Here is a 21,026-nt window from a genome sequence, read left to right on the forward strand (position 1 = left end):
CAAAAAAAAAAAAAAACCCAGACTTCCTTTGGTTTTTCCCGGTTTGGAAGTCCCTGGATCTGGGAAAAAAAAAAAAAAAAAAAAGGTGTCAGGAATGGATACACCGTTTCTAGGTGTATCTATTTTAACAATTGGAAAGCTGTACTCTTTCATTGTTCAGCTACACACATAATAAAATTAGTACGAACCTATGGCTTGGGTCAGAAATTACACTGGATTTCCATTCTATTTGAATTTCTTTGCTTTATGTTTTTGGATTAATCACCAACATGCTTGACTTTAACATTAGATTTTTTTTCCCCTAAATGTCAGGAAATAACATATTGAATGTGGTTCAAGTTTTTAATATACACACTAGACCATAATGGTTATAGCATTGAGAGAAGTGAAAGTACTACATTTTTTCTTTCCACTGATGAATATTAAATCAAGTTTCTTCCAGACACTCTGAAAATCATGACTGCCTCTAACATAGTAATATAATTTATACAGTCCCTAAAATCTTAAGCGAGTCAGATGAATCAATTATTCACCTGCAAGATAAGAGTAAGACTACAATTTCAAATTTTTTTTTTTTGAGAAATAAAAAAGCAAAAGAACAAAAGGCATAGTTAATATTTCTACTATTAGGTTATACACTTAGACCCTATATATCTTCTATTTATAAACATAAGGTCTTTTTAAATTCTTAATTTTTTTGTCAACAGTATGAAAACACATGGTTGTTCTCCATACATTTATAAATAGAATTGGAGGGGAAAAGGAAATATTTCTCTCCTCTGTAGCTACAGAAGCATGAGAAGTCTTACACACAAGAAGATGAGGATTTCACCGGCAAAACTATCACTGCCCATAAACAGAAATTTTTGCACTGTGTTTCACATAGATGCATTAAAAATTTTGTAGACAGTGCTGTACTGGAAATTTATTTTTAGCACTTTATACAATGGAAACTTCATGACTAAAATTACCTGTTGCTAGACCTGAATCTGCAAAGCAGCCCGTTGCTTAGTTTTCATCGAGAACTGCATAAGACAAAGCAAACTCCAGGAGAAGTTTTAAGAAATTCTCCCTATTGCTCTGGCAAAGTGCAGATTGTTATTTTGGCACGAATGCAGCTCAGGTTCCTCCTGCAACTGATTCAGCCCTGGGATCCAGCGCACACGCAACAGTCAACTGGGGTATTATGAGTTCTGACTAAAGCGCCGATCTCACCAGGATCGTCTGCAAATTGTCTTAAGGTCTTTACTAGTAACTGCTGAACTTCAGCAAATCTCAGTCAACAGACTGTCAAAATGTAATTAGAGATACCTTCCACAAAATTCAGGAAATTTTTAAAGCTTCCTGATTATAATGGATAATGGTATAGATTTCTAGGCTATTCTTTCTCGGGATACATGATTTAAAGTAACTTCATTTTATTTTCTCTGCCTTAACTCCTACTTCCATGCCTGGAATTTTGGGAGGAGTTGGAGAAACAGGCAGAAATGGAGAGACAGGCAGGAGAAAATGCTACTGATACTTATAACACTCACAGTCACCACCATTCACTAAAACCCAAAATTTAAAGCTTATTGCATGTCTCAGAAAATACATATATTTTAAACTCTTGATCAATGTTTATTCTACTAGATTTGTAGCTGTTTTACAATCATTGCAAAATTAGCCTTTCTGAGGGAAAATCTGCAGGGAACTTTAGAAAAAAAACATTCTACTACGGTTAAAGTTAAATATCAAAGTTTCAGTGTCTGACTTCAAGAGATGAACAACCCTCTCAACCCCAGCAAATTATTTCGACTGTTGTAAGGAAGTATACGTAAGAGTATCTTGTTTGTGAGCAGACTGCTTTTGCACAGACATTGCTGCTTGTACATCAACAAACCTATAATCAGTAGGTTATTTAGTGCTTATTAGATTTTTGCCTTCTTATGAAGCAGTAACGAAAAAATCTCATAGAAATCAAAGCTAAAAGTTAAAAGGTAGCTTTGAATAGCACTGTCTAATTAAGTAGCATTTTCTCTCTTCACAATAACAAACAAACACCATCAATATGAGAGTCAAACAAGTTCTTCATGGTTATTTCTAGGCCTACGCAGTGCTATGGGCACCTGTTGTTACTGATGGTCTGTACTACAGAAGACAGCCAACTCTTTTCCCTGCTGGAAAGAAAATGTTGCATATTTTTTGAAAGGTCACACAACACACCTTCCTCTGTCTACACTTTCGCCTCTTTGCACAGATAAAGAGAATTATTTTTTGCTTTTCTTCTCTGTCTTTTAAAGCCAACAGATCTTCCTCCATGCTTATAATGAATAAAATAAATAGAATATTCTACACTGTTTCTAAATGGTAGGTCAATAGTCAGTAGCATCCCTTCAGAATTGATGGGTTTTCCATTTCATTTATATCTGCATAACCTTTGTCTTTGCTCATCCTTGCTTATACGGTATATGTTTGAAGTTATGCATGCGTTTGTAGGCCTAATGCCTTAATGAAAACATCCCAGAAGGAAGGACGAGCCTGCTACAGCCACTTTGAAATGCGGATGGCTCCGTGGGCTAACAAGGCCTTTGCATATATGTACTTTTAACTGATTTCTCTCTTTTTGAACTGAGATGTATAGATCAATTATTTTACCTCAACAAGGAAACTCTGGAAATGTCAAGGGCTCTTCCAGCCTAGACTGTGACAATGAATTACTGAAGAAATAAGGGGTTTTGCTACTTCACTGAGGAAAGACATTTTGTGACCTTTTGCTGCTTGATGGCAATAATGAGTTTTCTACAAAACTCTGAGTCTTTCTGTTACTTTATTAAAATAAAAACGTTTGAGGAATAGCCGTGACCTTAACCTTGGAAGAATGAATAGAATATTGAACTTCAAGAAATAGATAAACCCTGAAACACTGTAACTTCCTACCATCACGTTAACAAGGCGTAGGCCTGTGCTGCAGACAAACTCACTCAGTAAAGCTCATCTGTCTTAATTCACTTGGCTGAATGCTGTGAACATACAGATCCACTATTATCCCTTCTAATTTCAGTTTTCTCATAGTAATGTTTGATTCCAAAAGAAAGACTAATACTAGAGTACAATGCTCAGTCTTTTACCTTTCAAAATGCATACTCTTCTCAATTTCCACAACAGTAAGCATATGAAAATACTCTCACTCTTGTATAAAAGTATTTACCTTAATTTTTGCAACAGGTTATATCTTTACAAAAAAACCCACCACACAAACAATTGAGTAAAACCCTGAATTACTCATGGCAGCAAAAAATCCCTGTGAACGCTGACAGGGCAAAGCATTTATCCAGATTATTACATTCTTATAAAGAATAAAAAAATTTAAGTTATTCTAAATAAGAGAATATTTATTAATACAGCCTACAAGGCGAAGTGTCACAAAATGAGAGGTAGCAAAAGGAAATGCTCAACTTCTACTTTTGATGGAAAAATAAGGAAAAAAAACCCAAAATCTTCTTTTTTCCAGGAAACAGCTTTGAACTGAATGTAATAGTATTTATGAATTACTGAAGACATCAAAGTTCATGTCAAGATGGCCTTGGATGTGATTCACCTAAACCTCACTTGTGTCACTGTAAGGTAGCAGTTTTCAAGTTAAAGAGAACTGCGCGGTGTGTACCCTGACTTTCACATTCTGTGCACAATCAAAACTTTACAGGTTTCCAGCTCAGAGATATTTCATTTGAAAATGGTAATCTAACATTTATGTCAACATTTATGTTATGACTTATGCCAACACTAACATATAAAATGTTAGTGTTATGTTCAAATAGGTATAGGATATAATGAAGCATCAAAAAGAAGCAGTACTGAGGGATTTCTGAATTCCAGCCATGATACTGGCGTTTGCAAGTGACTTAATGTTTCTCAATTCTAAAAGATATTATCTACATCCCAAAGGAAACACGGGGATTAGTCTTTATGAGGCTCACCAAATGTGCAATCCCTGTACACTTAGTACTGAATACTGCAGGGATGGATGGTTCACACTGAGATGCAGGTGGGCCAAGAGCCAAGGCCTGGGCCTCAACCACAGGCCAAACTTCCTGACACCAAAAGCTACACCCCAGAAACTTCATACAGCTGACAGCCAAAAGCAAAACATCACTTATCTCTGATGTGAATGGCAACAGAGCTGGCTGGAACGGCTGCCTTCCCCTTAGAGAGTGGAGCTGAGCTCTGCCCAAAACTGCCAGACCGGCATGAAAAGCAGCACATGAAGAGGTTGAGGGCCACACACAGCTATAGGGTCACATATTGGCAGCTCCTGCCTTATAGATTTACACGGGGTCACTGCAATTTACGATTTTCTTGTAATGAAAAGATGACAGAGTCCAGATGGTCAGCATGCATATGTTTAATTTTGCAGAGAAATTTGAAATTCGGAGAAGCAAAGAACGTATCTGTCTTTTTTCCCTGTTCTTGACCATTCTCTCATCCCAGCTGTCACTACATAAGCTCAGCCAGCTAGCCATATTGGTTGCTTTTCTGCACATTTTTGGCTTTAAGAGCAGATTCTGGGTCTTAGCCTGGAGCAGACATGGAGCATATTTATTCCATTCGAAGCCCACGCAGCATCCATGCATACCTACGTCTTCTGCTGCTACTGAAAAACTCCATTACCAGGGATAGGTTTTTCACTTTCTTCTTTTAATAATTCTAAAGCAGCTAGATCATCACTAATAAAACTGGGGAAAAAATCACTTCTGGCCTGCAAAGCCTCTAGAATCATCTTTCACCTGGATAAAAGTGAACAAAAGGGGCTTAAAGGAGCCTAGACTGTCTATTCCTTAATCAAGATGAATCATTTCGGTATATGTATGGATATAATATATAAAGCTACAGCCATTATAATGCAATTTTAATGCCCATGAATGATACATCAGGCCCACAACTGAAATGTTTTCTCTATTATAATATATCATATGTTCATTCTGCATGCAGATCTAAACCCTTATAAGCAATCATTTATTTTGGCAATTAACACATATATGAGAGGCATATATATGAGATATATGAGGCATGTATGAGACAATGCCTTTTTTCAAATGTCAAGGAGAGCAATGTAAAGCTTGATTAATTTTGCTTAGGGCAAATAAAAGTTTGGAGAAAAATCACAGAATGTTTTTACAAGCTCTCTGTCTTGGATCTCTGCCTCTATGAACAGGTATCTTCAAAATAAATTGACTACAATTAGTAGCATACAACTTTATTGTGCCTTTGAAGTTTTAGTTTATGGTTAAGTCTGGAATTTTAAATGAAGGTAAAAGTTTTTTCAGCCCAAAACAGCCCCACCCAACAACATATTTATTTTGAATACATCTTTCTAATTTAAAGAAATTAAAATTCTTTTTGAAGAGAAAGTGATGCTATACATGTAGTCTACAAGATTTTGTGAAATTCACTAAATTAATTAATAAATTTAGCAAGTCAGATTAATAAATAATACAGTGTGTACTGACAGATTCTGATTAACAACTCTGAATTAAAGGGCACATTTCCTTTCACCATGTTGTTTAGTCCTGATTCTCAAAATAAAATTGCCTTCTGTGGGATATAAAGTTTCAATATTGCTTCAAGACAGGGCATCTAGCAATGACTGTGTGGTCAGAAATATGTTTGGTTTAGCAGTTAGGGGAATTTAGACTTAAATCCAGTTGGTTTTTAATTCAGCTGAATCACCAAAACTTGATGAAATGCCATAAGGCTGTATAAAAGAAAGCAGATCTTTCACAATGGAAGAGCTGACGTCACCAACACAGCTGCCAAACCATCAACAACTTGGCTTTTTTCTTTTAAAGACAAAGTCACAAAATGAGGCAAAACAATTTTGGGGTTTTTTTCCTTCCTACACATGTAAATCAAATTTTTGATTTATGCAACTTTTAAGTTAACTTATGGATTGTTTTTGCGCTGTCTTAACCTGTACATTACAAAGAAAATTATATTCTGTTTCAACATAAATTTAGCTTTCTGGTTTTAATTTTCCTGTTTTACTATCAAACTCTTAAAACTACCAGAAAAGTGAACGTTTCAGACCCAAACATGTAAGACAGTAGATCTTTCATACCAATGTTCTGCTTTTATGTAATTGCGCACTCTCTAATAAATTATAAATCTACACTGAAACCCAGTGATTGGGACATATATTCATCACTTCTGAAAGTAACCAACAGGGTAGTGAAGAAACAACCAGAAAGACAAAAGTGATGGCTTTTAGCAAGGAGGGAGAGGAGAAACTACCTCTGAGGAGCCTGGGTCCAGCTCCATCTGCAGAGCTCACCAGACCGGTTTAGCACAGTGAGGTCCAACCAGAAGGTGTGGTTCCTCAGTCATTGCCCCTGGGGCTCTGGCTCCAGGAGCAGCCAGACAGTGCCAGGAGGGATGGCTCTCCTTCTGCCTCCCCACTTCCAACCACACAGCCCTCCTCGCCCTCTGCCTTGTGCTGCCTCTGGCACCCATCAGCCCCTTCAATAAGCAGATTCAACCTACCTGACAGAGGAAAACCAGACTAACAAGTTGGATCCGTCCATGGAGTGCCAGATTGGATGCAAAATAAGCACCAGGAGCGTGCAGCTGGGAAAGGGCAGGGGAGGAAGCGAAGCACATCCCCAGCAGAAACCTGCTGGATCACTTCATCACATAATATGAAACAGAAACCTCAGGGTTTCATTTCAGAGCCAACAGAATCGGTCTTACCTACCCCCTGAAACTCCTTCTAGTCTCATACTTTGTGCCAAAATGAGTGCTTGGCTATATATCCAACATACATCCGAAAGGGAAAAAAAAAAAGGGTTATTAAAATTTGAACCAATATCCTGACCTTGTTCGTAGCCTGGCTCTGTGAGTGGCTTTGGTGACCCACGAGAAAGGGGAGCAGTGGTGAGGCCCTGTGGGAAGCAGAATTTCCTCTCTGGTAGCAGCAGCAACCTCCGCTAGCTTAAACTCCATGAAAATAATGCCTCTGGCTGAGGTTCTCCGGTGGCCTGAGCTGATCTTAGCTTCTGGGTCCTGCGGCCAGTGCCTCCATCTGCCACCAACCACACAGTCCCCTCCCTGCTCCCAGTCATACAGCTACAGGGCAAGTTGGTTCAGCTGGCTGATGTGGTAGAAACCTCTCCTCCTCTTTCCCTCTGCCACCCAGAGTAGTCTGAAGGCTGATCTAGCAGAGAAGTCATCTTGTCACCATGTGATTTCCAGATCCAACCCAAGAGGAGGATAGGATGGGAGAAAGGGAGAGGACAGGCAATAGCTCACCACCAGACTGGCTTGGCTATGATTACCACAACCCACCCTGCTCCTCATCCTAGTTTTTGGAGATCCCGTTCTAGTTTTTCACTCTACACCTCCTCCATTACACTACCACAATTCTTGGAGGTCTGCACTGCAAACCAGATCAGTTCAGTGACAAAAATGACTTCTAACTCTGACTGCTCCACTGGGCTGCCACAGATCAGAGGCAGTCTGCAGGCAAAGTCTGCGGTCAGGGCCAGGAACCCCTTTATTAGCACAGAAGATGACAAATGAGGAATTGCAGTCTGAAACACTGCAATACGTTTCAGGCCACTGGAAAGGTTTATTCTTGAATGAAGAAAGTCTGCCCTCTGAGAGGAAAGATGATTACTTGAAAGAGCCAGTGAAATAAGATCTCTCAGCATTGTTTTTGTAAAATGGAAATGCAGGCAACCTAGTCTACAGTGTTTTCCCTCTTATCCTGTTTAGCATTAACAACAGGAGGGAAGTATAGGAGTTTGATAGAAGACTACTGTAGGGCTATAGTATTTATCAGTGGACATGAGCTCCTGAAAAAAAAGGTAAGCAGATGCTGATCACTAGATTCATCAGATCTGCTGGAGTAACCCTGGCTGATGCCCAGAGGTTAGAATCCAGGGCTCAGACTGAGCACTTGAAAAGTTGCATCATGTCAAGGTCAGTTCCAAGATCTGGAACCACAGCAGCAAAGATGTAGTTAGCTCTGTAATCAAGATAGCATGTCCTACCTTTAACTTAACATTCCATCGAATACTTGGCTGTAACAGTTGAGTTGACACTAAATTAATTAACGTCTTTTACACTAATTCTTCCCTGAAGGAATGCTTGCTTTTGTGTAAAAAATCTGAACAGAACCGACTTATTTCAGTCAAAAAAAAAAATCAATGAATTACATGAGACGTCCCATCATTCATGCTACTGGAAATATATAGTATCAGTCTGTTCAGACAGAGATGAAGATAAATGTATCCATTAAATAAAAATGTTACGATAAAAGAAAGTATACTTTATATGCAAAAGCACTCAAGTGTTCAGGAGCACTGAACCTGCACTGAGTGCAAGTGCAACAACAACTTAATGCCCTACGTGTGCACAACAACAGTACAGTGTCTTCCTTAATAATATGGCGATCAGAACTTGCATGACTATCCACAACATCCTGAAAGGTTTTTTTGTTATGTTTAACTGTATTTTGAAATTTAATTTCCTCTTTGCTCTTCCACAGTACTCTGCAATGCCAAAGATTTGACTAATGTGTATCATCCAGACATTATGTTACTTTCTAATTCAATTTCAACAAAAAGAAAGTATTAGTATAATACGAATACTTCATCTGACACAAGATGATTTAGGTGATGTGATTATTTAAGTGGACTAGGACAAGGGCAAGATGGGCATAAAGAAGACCAAAGACTACACAGCAGGTGGGAATGAACCCAGCGAAACATATATATATAGATTTTAGCACCATAGGCAAGAGTACTCTGCTCTCAAAAGAGTTAGGAAAAGGAAACACTAAACAGTCAAAGAAAGAGCAAGACTCCTAAGTGACACACAGTTTATCAACATGGTGATACAAAGATTGTATGGGCAATTTATTTTAACATGCTTTTAAAAAAAACCAAGAACTACAAAACAAAACATGGAGACAGCCATGATTGCTGAAAACATCAAAGTACTTATAAATTGCAAGCTTTGTGTCTCCTAATCTATCCACAATAGAGACACCAACATAATTTATCTGGATCTTAATTCTAAATTTACTACTCAGCTTGTACAAATGAAAAACAAACACTAAGTAGAAATCAGCTGAGTAACGTACATATACAGTTACTCCTAATAACTCGGATTGCTAAATAGAAATTTTAATCCTTATATGACAAAGCATAAATTCACTATCTGGGTCAAAAACAGAATCATAAATAATACAATGACTCATCCTGCAAAGCACAAAAGCATTCCAACTTCCAGTTAACTTATAATAAATTGAGCACATTATGACAATAGATGGAGTACAAAGAAAGCTGGATTTCTTGTCCCCAACAGTGGACTATAAATTAACATGCTCTGTTGCATTAGAAACAGTATGTTAATGGAAAGAACAGTGACCTGAAAAAGCACAGTTTAATGCATATTTTGCTGTGTATAACAGTGATACATCTTGTCAAATCTATCAGAAGTATAATTAGTTACTCTTGAATTCTTTAAGAATGGTATCATAAAATCAAAACTATGGAAAATGTAAGGTATACTAATTTGGAGGTCAACTTTACCTATTCCTGATCAAAAGTGCTATTAAGGGAGAAACCAAAACAGGTGGCACAAAGTAACTTGTCAAAATTAGAGGTCTTTGCTGAGAAGAGACAGGGAAACCCTATATGCTGCATAAGGACATGGGGGTGAAGAGTTATGTTTTTGTTTTTAATGACTCCAGTTTTGAAAGGTACGTAAAAACATGGTACATTTACAGGCAAGCATACCCCTTCTTCTGTTCGTGATGCTTAAAAGTCACATCTCATCCAGCATAAAAGTTCCACTCACTACAGCTTCTGCCTGCCTGCCCCGCTCCCTGCTCAGACCTCACACAATGCACACAAAAAGTAAGGACACGCTGTACATAGCAGAGCATGGCATCATGGAAGCAATCCAGGGAAGTGTTTCTTGAGCTTAGGCTCCTGAAAACATCCTCGGGTCACCCCCCTTCTATTTATACTAGGAATTTGTCTACTTAAACACCTCTGCTGATCTCAGTCACAGCAGTTCCCACAAAGAAAAGATGGTCTCTGCAGTGTGCCCGAGAATACCGCACCAGGGCATCACATCGTACAGGAACGCTGCGAGGGACTGAGCATCCTTTGAAGGGAAATGGGAGTAGCTACACTTTAATTCCATCAGTTTGGAGGCATTATCTGCAGGCAGTGCTGCCCACAGCATGAGATAAGCCCAGTGCAGCTCCTTCTGAGCAAAGCACCACAGAACCAGATGTGCATTGCAGAAGGCCAGCTTACCCCTTTCCATAGAGCACAACATGTGTCTGTCTTGCAGGCAACGGATCACCGTCCCCACTGCTCTACTTTTCCTCTTCCTGGATTTACTTCTTTATTTAATGAAATACAGAAATGCTATAAAAACACTGGAAAGGACCTGTTCCAATGTTCTGCATGAAAAAAAATTACTGCTTGCAAAGTTTGTAGTCCTTAGCAAACTAATAATGTTGAATCATAAAACAGACGGTGCTTAAACAGCTATAGAATTGGCAAACCTAAACTCCAGTTCATGTGACTACGGCATTAAAGATCCAACCCATGCGATTATGGAACAAAAGTAATGACAACAGTTGGAACTTCTCAGCTTCCCACAAACTCAGGTTTTCCATTTGCAAGGTCATATCACATAGATGTATCAAGATGTGCTAGAGAAAGCAGTTCATTGGGAGCTACCTGCCAACCTGGAGCACGGGAGACAGGGTTTGGAAGGGTTTTTTGGCAGCATGCCTCACTGTGCACCTCAGGGGCATGGCTTATCCTCAACATTTCCATACCCTGAAGTATTTTATTCATTACTCAGCAGTGCTTCAGAGCTCTCTGAAATAGGAAGTGCTTGCTGGTCATGATTCCGTAAGTACTTAACAGCACCTGGGGGATGACATCTCTGTTTTTAAAGCTATTTACTTAAAAGCAGAAGGCATCCCACTCTATTTTGTTTCACCTAGCAGGAAATACTTCACTTACGGAAAAGAAGGAGTGCTCAGAAGATAAACTTTATATTTAATAACCCTTGAACAATCAGTAGCATACTCACATGGGAAGTCATCCACAAACAAGGGGTCGATGTTGTGCAGCAGTTCCACTCTGGGGGAAGGTCTTCCTTCACTAGGAGAGATTTCAAAAGGAAATATTAATTTCCCTCTACAGCTCATTAGGATTCTGCGTGTTTTATTTTAAGGCTTTTTGTCATCCTCATACAGAATGAGCTCATAACCATAGACTAATTGCTATCAACTTTAATCTGAATGCTCTTTTCCAGCCCAGTATAACAGCCTTTGCTCCAATCAGTCTTCCCTGAATTCACTGGTGTTTAATGGCACTATTCACAAATTTACAAAGTACAGAATTGTCCCTACCAAAGCAGGTCTTTACAACAATCAACTTTAAAAATCAAATTTTGCAGTGTAAACCGGCATGGCACTTGCTAAACTCTCTGCATACCTGAATGAGTGCTGAAAGCAATTTGGCTTTGTGCCTTAAAAAACACTAGAGGCATTCACTACCCTTCAGAAAAACCACCTTTGATTTGTAATTGAGGTCACAAGGATTATTTAGATACTCTGAACCTTCTTGTGGGAAAGAAAGTAATCACTCCTCTTTTTCTAGACATTGACTACATAGGGATGGCATGGAACAAGCCTCTGAACTTACCAATAAATTTTCTGAGTTAAGTAAAACCTGGTCCTAAAAAACTGAGGAAAAGAAACTTATTCCTTAGAAAGGGCAACATGAGTAGGAAGACATACTTAGAAAGAACTTTGGCTACATCATGGCACAACAGTATTTTATTATTTGACAGTGAACCTAAACACTTCTTTTTAGAAATAACTTAAATTGTCTTATTGTTAAGGACCTTCATTATAAGACTCCAAAATTCAACCAGGGCCCCTAAACAACTTGACACTAAACATAAAAAAATCAGGTAACAGAAAACTTAGTACAAACCTCAAAAATGGCCATTATTTTAAGATATAAAATATATAATTAAATAATATTTACCTGTAATTTAAAAATTTCATTAACAACTAACTAAAATTAATATTGTTCTATTGCATTTCTTAAGCCATTTCTAGACACTACACATTTTGAGCAAGTACAAAATTAACAAGGAGGATTAGATGAAAGATTAAATGTATTCAGATAATACAGCCTTGGAATTAATACAGAGGAAGTACAATAATTAACCTTCAGTGTTAGTAATTCAGTATACAAAAACTGCCACACAAATGTTTTTTCCCAAAATGTGTGTGAAAGATTAACTCTCCCCTCCTCCCTGCATCCTAATATCTACAGTAGTCACACACTTAACTAAGGAATGCTTGGCCTTATTTAACCAAACTTTACCTTAGATTTAACAGACCCTTACTGTCTCTAGATGCTTCATCTACAGCTGTGGTCAAGTGTGTCTTTTGCCGATTGTTCATAGGTAACAGTAATAGGAACCGTTAACACAAGGTAAATTAGGATGCGAAATTATAGCATGTGAATGACTCCGCAGTAACTGCTGGGGGAGATATTCCTATTTTGCAGTTCTAATCTGTATCTACATTTTTCAGTATCCTTCTAAAAGAAAGCAAACACCAGAATTATGTTAAGTATCTTCCACCAGGGCCAAATACAGAAGAAATAAGTAACTTATTCCTATGTGCTTCTCCTGTTTATACATCCAATATTCATACAGCACCACATTAAGTAGAAAGTCAGAACCAAGAATATTCATGGTGTTCAAGCAGACCAGTACTACTATCATGTCATTAAAGGTAACTCCCTTTATGGCTTTTGATCTGGAGGGTGAGTACTGTACACTAAACACGGCTAGGAATGACATTGCACAACAGGTAGAACACAAAATATAAAGATTAGACCTGCATTCATTCAAGTTTTTCATGCTGCAGTTGTCATTTTAATTTAATCCATTTTTTTTCTGCAATAGAATATTGGTGTTAGTAACTTGCAAATGTGATTTATTTACAATCATGAGATATACTGCCTAAAGCTTACAGCACTACTGTATTAAGCTCTGTAGCACTATCTGCTTCTTCAGTTTGGGTGTTATTCAGGTAATTCTGTTGCACACAAAATGGAGGTTTATAACCAGCATACATTATTCATAAAAACAACAGCCAGAGAAAAGAAGATGGCATTTCACGTTGAAGAATATGACTAGCTGACAGAAAAGGACATCAGGATGACAGAAGCAACACCCTGGGGACAAGAAGTAGAGAATTTAGGCTTGTAGCAGAGTTCCCTTTCCTTGTGCCTAAACTCTGTCCTCCTTCCCATTTAGGGAGCTCCACACCGACCTCAGTCTCCTTAAAAGAGACAGCCTAAACAACATATTCACCTTGGCAGATATTCTGCCAAGAATGTTTTGCATCGCTAATACAGTCTAGCCAACAGGGCTAGAATAAGAAAGCAGTAAGATTCTCTAGGGAGTCCTGCCTTTGTATTTTAGCAACTTCCAGTGTAACCATATCTTACAATGCTCTAATTTTAGAATATTTATTTTTAGAGTCCAACATTCAAATATATTGCTCCTGTCCCTAAAAATAAGGAACTTTTGTCTGGTTATTATTCCACCATGTCTGACTGACTATTAAGCCGTTAAAAGATTTTCCAAAGTTTTCCAAAAAAATCCTCTATGTAAGAACATCTTGACGAAAACATACAGACAAACTTCAGAGCTGGTATGAGAATCAGCTAGTTTATGCTGAGAACACCACTCTACCTTCTGCTTTGCAAATTTTTTAAAACATATCGAAAGATCTATTACTCCTTAGTGAACATGAACAAACATTTACATGTGATCTTTCACTTCTGTTGTTGTTGTTAAATAGGCAGAAGGTGTCCTTGGGAAGGAATCCAAGGTTTTTCAGGATAAATATGTTTATCTTGCACAAAAATATCCTTAGTGTCACTCAGCAAAATCTGAGCCTTTTTAACCTTGCCATATATTGTATTTCTCTGGGTCATATCTGTACACGCTTTCCTAAAATAATCACATTTCAGATATGCTGGAAATAAACATTATTCTCAGCTTTACATTGCACTTTCTTCAGCATTAATTTATACCACAACACTGGAATATTTTTTTTCAAGCTTATGTTTAATTCCTAAAATGAATGTAACCATTTGGTACACAAGCATTAAAGTTGCTCTTGCTTCGTGTACTTCACCTAGTCAATTCTGGTACTTTGAGCATTACAAAAACATAAAACCGAAACTTGTCCTGCAAAATGTACGAGTAAAATTTGAAAACCTATGCTTCCTAACAAACTTTGAAGAAATATTAGTATTTTATTGCATTTTATCCTGAATCTCTCAGTGCCCACCATACTGCTTCATGTGCTCTACCACTTGGTTTTCCATTTTCCTGCTAATGTAAAATAAAATCTTTTTTCTGAGCACAGACATATTAGATACTCAGTACTGAAAATCAAAATACATCAAAACAATGTATCAACCAGGGCAAATTTCTGCATAAGTAAAATTATTTTGCCTCATGTCTCTATTTCAATAGAGTAGCAAGCATCTGGAGCACAGATGTTTCTTAGAAATGCAAGTGCCTTTTGAGATACTTGCTTGGAAACATGCAGTATGGTTTAGATTCCTTGACTACATGCATTTTAGTGTTGTTTTCCATTAATTTTTCTTAGTATTCTCAGTTACTATTTTTCTAAAATATATTAGTGATATTATCCTGTATTTTTAGATATAATTTCAAATATTTACATGGTTTTAGAGATTCCAGCTATATTGTAGTGCTACCCATTGTAATCTAAAGTATTAGAAAAGTGCAGGTTACTATGACTTATGTAGAAGGTTTATACCTGAAATTGGAATGATCTGATGGATATCCAAAAATGGGTCGGTACAGTAATACTATCCTATGTTATCTTTTAAAAGAAGTTGGGGATATTAAAGGGAAAGCTAAATCCGATTCCAAAGGTACTTGGAGGAAAATTAAATTTAGGAAGTACTGGTCTAAAGATATGCTGCAACAAATATTTGAATGGAAAAGTTTTTAGGGTGGTCTACGATCTTTTACCATAGAAAACTGTAGCAGAAAGGCCAAGGTTGGTATGAACGGAGAGAGTGGGAAGATCTACCTGTGGAGACAACAGCACAAACACACAGCAGGGAAAGGGCTCTCATAACAGCCCTGTGTTAACCACAGCAGATTAGCAGACATCTATCCAACGCATCTAGACCAGTTTTCCACAACAGGGAGATGGGGAACCATAACAGAGATGGCACCTGGTGACTCACAGAGGTGGGACAGGACAGAGAAGCAGCATCAAAACGGTATGAAAAGACATAACCAGAACCTGTGTGTGGTCACCAACCTAAGAAGAACACAGAAGATGTTAGAAGAACTTGATAGCTGGCATGCCTAGACCACTGCAACAGATCCTGGTCCTAACACCTGGTCACAAGCACCATGGTGCCTGGCTGCCAGATGCATGGCTTGAAAACCCCTGCCCTGGTGCCTGGCTGCTGGGTAGACTCCTTAGACCCACACCCCCTGAGGTGAGTGAGAGTTCTGGGCTGTGAGAGTAAAACCTGCTTTATTTCAGTTTTTATTTTAAATAACATCACAGTCCTCTTCTACTAGATCTCTCATTTATACGGTGTTACAATACTATTTCCTACACTACTAGGTCAGCAGATCAATTTGGGAAAAGCAATCAAGCTCTTGAGTTCAAACCCCCATCAAAGAGCTTTTAAGTGGCATGAAAATTTTTACCTAAAAGGTAACCTAAAGGTTTAAACAATGAGACCAATAACATTGTATTTCCTCATTTTCATGCATTGTATGAAAGAAAAAAAAAGTATAGTTAGCTAAAAAGAATGCATAAGAAGATATTTTTGTCCACAAGAAACATGCTCCGGAACTTTTTCTTTTCATGCCATTTGCTTCTAATCATTAACTTTCTTCTGGTTCTTCATGTTAAAATTAAGTAGGGGAGACATGAAATGAACACTTGTAGATGCATGTTGTTTTTTACTAAAAGAACTTAATATTAGTCAGTGTTATATTAATGTGATTCCTAATTTGGACTAGCAATAAGCTCAAAATCTTTACAGAAAGTTCATTTTGGTCTAGGATTTCAGAACTGGTATTTAGGATTTCAAAATTCGTATCTAATTTCTATATTATTTAGATCATGATCATGATCTATATCTTAAAAATGTATTTATAAATAGTTACTTTCATAATTATATAACTTCTCTGTGTGTTATATAAATATCATATTAAGAACACATCTGAGAACTGTTAATTTTTAGACAGAGATCAGTCAGATAATGAAATGGATCCAATATTTTTGTGACTTCTGAGAGTACCTGCATTGCCTAATATATTCTTTCAAATATGTAGATCAAGCTTCCAAATTCATAACCTTCTCCCTGTGACTATACACATAAGAAACAGTAGGCTTAGGATTAAAGTCCACCCCCCCACCTGCCCAAACCCACAAGAAGGGCTGAAAAAAATGCAGATGTAACACAGTGATTGGCTATTTATTTACTTTTTTCAAATGAAGTAGAATCTTAGCAAAATTTAATTTCACTCATTATGACCAACATATTTGAACTTTCCATCAGATGTCACCAAAAGGGCACTGTGCCTTCACTGTTTGCTATCCAATATTCAAGTGACCTTTTGAGTTATGATCAGGAAATTTAATACACTCATTTCTCCTGATTACATGGGAAAATCATGTGAAATCTGACATTTTGGCTGCAAGGTCAGCCAATGAGCAGCCGAACAGTCCACTAAAACTGACTTTTTTCTCCCCTCTGGACAGAGGCCGTCTGGTTGGCGCTAGTGAAGATACTGGAGGTCACCTATTTCCCAGCAGTACCAGTAAACACTGCATTCAGTTCCTCCATGAAGAGTTAGGATTAAAGTGCCAGGAGCATGCAGGGGAGGCACAGCTGTACCTATCCTTCCCCATGTATAATTTTCCTGCTGAAGTAACCTGATCTGAGAAGACAGAGAATACCTGGTCGAAACTAAACCTGAATTAGGCAGGAATTCAGCTGGTAGCTGGAAGAAAAGTCTATGGTGTAAGAGCACCCCAGGATCTTGCTAAGTTTTCCCACAGTAACATTGGCATGTAAGATATTTTACTATCTCTGGCTGGACAGGAGTCTCCACTCCTTCCTGGCAGTTAATGGTCCCTGGCCTCAATTATACACATCCTTATCTTCTTCCACTTGGAAGAGAGCCATACAGTACACCTGGGCACAGGGCCATGAGCTCTCTGCAACAAAACTACCGCCTAGCTCCTCAGAAACAAGCAGCACTAGGAAAGAAATCAACTGTAGCACTTTCACAACAGGTACTCCTACTAAAACTAGAAACAAAACAATTCTGAACTCAAAATAAAGGGTTTTTTTTGGTATTTGGCGGGGGGGGGGTGTTCAGGTTTGGAAGTCTTTTTGTTTGATTGTTTTTCTGTGTGTGTTTTTGTTTGTTTAGTTTTTTTAATTCAAGGTCTATATAGGGCTAACTAGGGAAAGGTAGATGGTTTCAACTCTGCCTGCTCTAACTCTCAATTTCTCATCACAATCCCTAAGCCAAACATTTGCCATTCATGCTTGTTTAGGAACTAACTCCTGCAATTCACAATCTGAGATGCTAAGACACACAAAAACCAGTATTTATCATCATGCACTATGTAGAAGATTGCAGAAAATAGCTACAGAGGGAAAATAGCAGAAGAGGGAGAAACAAAGAAACCTATGTCATAATGCAATTTATGCAAAACTAAAGGTTGGTGACATAAGTTCAAAATTCCACAGAAACTCAGGTTTTAAGGACTTTGTTATCCATTTTAGTAGAATAAAAAAAAACTTTAGAATAAAAGAAAAGCTTTGAAAGATGGAAGGACTGACTCAATATAAGTCTTGATTGAAGATACCACACAGGGTCAACACCAGAGTTTCTTTTGATAGTTTGTTCCAGTGGAAAAAAATCACCTTTATCAGTTAATACCTGATTCTTCAGGGGCCCCAGTATCTAGCATTTGTGATACCATTTTTATTACCCTTTTCCAGAGGAAAAATATATGGGATTTAACTCATTTTTCTTTCAATGCACAGAGGACTCTCAATTATCTGAACTAATGGTGCTTGGGATATCCCAGTTAATCCAGACAGCATGAGAGCTTCACAGAGTCAGAGATGGCCCCAGTAAAAGTCAGTGGTCTCAGTGCCAACTCAACTGGAGCTAAGCTGCCTCTCTTTTCCAGCCATCTAAGCATGTCTGCGTGGTGCTGCTGAGCATTCCAGCTTGGCTAAATCCGGCACAACATCGCGACCTCTCAGGCATCAAGTCAGGACTACTTTTGTACTCAACCTCGCAGGCTTTCTGAGACATTGGACAGCACGATGGAGACCAATTCAAATGGTTACACTTGGAGTCAGCCTGACAGGTCCTGTACTGAGCTAACAAACCATCAAAGTGGAATCCGTGCTCAGTGAGTTTAACGTTGGCGTACATTTCCCACATGTTCAATTCGAGATGTGGACTGCAGAGACACCCAACTGGGCTCTGCAGCGAGCAGGGAAAGGTCCACAAAATTTACTACCTTGTACCCCATGCTGTGCAAAATCAGTTAATGTACTTCTGGATCACAGAGCATTCTTGAAAAAGTATTCTGTGTTTATGCATTGTCGTGCCCACTCTGATAAATTCAACACACCAAATGAAAGCTGTATGGAGGTTTTGCACCTGTAACCAGGATTAATTTGCAACCTAGATAATTCTCTCATGGATAGCAAAGTTAGCTGTATTTACACCTTCTCTATATTTAGGGAAAGGAACATGTAATACTCCCCTCCTCTAGTTCCAGCTCTGCTCTCTGGGCTGATTAACTTCTTCTCATAGCAGAATGCTGACTCGGTGATTTGACATGCAAGTTACCTGATAGTTTTCCAAACATCAAAGCCATCCAAAGGCTTTGTGCCATTGGTATGTCCTCCAGCAAGGTGCACCAGCGTTGGCAGCCAGTCAGAGATATGGATGAGTTCATGACTTGCTACACCTTTCTGTTTCAGTAAAGGACTTGCAACAAAGCCTACTCCTCTCACTCCTCCTTCCCAGAGGGTCCATTTTCTTCCTCTCAGTGGCCAGTTATTCCCACCTGACAAAGTCTGTCCTCCATTATCTGGAAAACAAGAAATTAAAAGGAATTAATGGTAAGAAAGAAACAGAACAATCCTTCACACAAGATGTATTCATCCATTTGAAAAAATATTTTCACAATACAGGCATGTCATGCAAGTACTTGCGTAGTGCTGTTAAGTGTTTGTACAATACATCAGGTGTTCAGAGCATATCACAAATGTGAGCTAATTCTTGCCAGAGTCTTAAAAATTACTACAATGAGCAGTTATTGCTAGGCAGAAATGATACCATACTACAAACAAATGATTTAGAAAGACTTGTTAAAAGCAGCTTCTGACTTTGATTCTAAACATCATTAGACATCCAAAGCTTCCAGAATCAAAGACTTAAAAAAATTAGTTCAAACTACTTCACAGACCACAAGAAGAGCTGCTACCAATGCCAACATTACTACTTAGAATACACTGTCTCCTACAGAAGTAAGTTATACTTAAAATGGAAAATTATTATTCCAGTGTCAGAACAGTACTCATACTCCCAGTTGAGAACCACTTTTTTCCTAGATTTTTAGGCAGCAACATTGATTTGTATGTCACACAAAACAGTTTCTCAGGCAGAAGAAGAAAGGCCTATTAAACAGTTGAAACTAGTTTAAATAGTTGAAGCACTTCAGAAATATACCGCATTTATTGTGTTTGGTGAGAATAACATACAAGATGGGTAGAGAAGAAGTTGAACTCTGATTACTGTACCTCAGAAATATCCACACGAATTAGAGATACCTCATGTAACTCTTATTAAATTCTCTCTGACCAAGCTTATACACTTAAAATAAAGTCCAGAATCCTGAAGTCAACAGAATTAATGATTCTTTGAAGTTACTCTTCATTACTGCTATACAGTTGTTCTTGTTCAAACCTAGTGTAATGATCTCAGAAGAGCCATTGATGACAATTCTTTTCAGGATAATTTTATGTATTTTAATGAGGTTAAAATTATTTCAACTAGTAGTTGTTGAACTGACATTCAGTGTAATTTAACATGTTTATATTGTATTTCCTGATTAAAAAACAGGAATTTGAGGGAAGAAACAAGAAGTGCATGTCCAATGTGTTACAGAAGAACTTTACTGTAACCACAACACAATTATCTCCCTTCTCTTTCATTTATTAGAGATCAATGTGAACCCCCACTGTGAACTTCTTTCTATTGCACAGAAAACCCTTTTTGTTCTGCTACAGAATAAACTAGTGCATGTCTCAGTAAAGACTTTAAAAGGTGAAACCCTAAGATAAATGAAGCACTTGGAAAAAATGGCATGATTTGAAAAGTGCAAATTGCTCTGTGGCCCAACCAGCCTCCAGTGGGGCTGCTTGCATGTCCAGCATTCTTGTGTTAAAAATAAATAAATAAATAGCTTCATTGTCTTCAACATGAAATGCAGGCAACGAAATACCTACCTACCAATATTTCTCACACAACAATGTTGAACAAAGAGATCTGAGAATTTAAGTAGTTACTAGTTACCAAAAAAAAAAAAAAAAAAAAATAGATTTTTGTTATTTTTCTGTGACCCAGATGTACATTCATAATGACCCAGAACACACACAGTTTGAAAACTGCTGAAATGGAATGGGTATCACTGAACCAGGGGATAGCATGTGTGTTAAACATCTCCTGGATCGCTATGTTTTTCTTTACCTGACGTTATATTTTCAATATTATCTGTTATTGGGAGTCACACCTCATGGACACTGCATTTTTCAGTTCGTAGTTGCCGTGGGATAGGGATGAAAAGTAGCAGTGGCTTCCAGGCTGGGCTT

General features: G+C 38.0%; 1 protein-coding gene across 1 annotated transcript in view; it reads right to left on the minus strand.

Annotated features, from left to right (window-relative positions):
* The window catches only part of ARSB (arylsulfatase B), a 66,075-nt gene that overhangs the window by 15,919 nt on the left and 29,130 nt on the right, over positions 1-21,026 (minus strand). The window contains exons 4-5 of the mRNA XM_014964822.1: positions 19,000-19,243; positions 11,101-11,171 (exon numbers count right to left, since the gene is read on the minus strand). Coding sequence (XP_014820308.1) covers positions 11,101-11,171; positions 19,000-19,243 — 315 coding nt within the window. The remainder of the gene's footprint in view (positions 1-11,100; positions 11,172-18,999; positions 19,244-21,026) is intronic.

The sequence above is a fragment of the Calidris pugnax genome, unplaced genomic scaffold (assembly GCF_001431845.1).
Source record: "Calidris pugnax isolate Ruff unplaced genomic scaffold, ASM143184v1 scaffold273, whole genome shotgun sequence".
Classification (NCBI taxonomy): domain Eukaryota; kingdom Metazoa; phylum Chordata; class Aves; order Charadriiformes; family Scolopacidae; genus Calidris; species Calidris pugnax.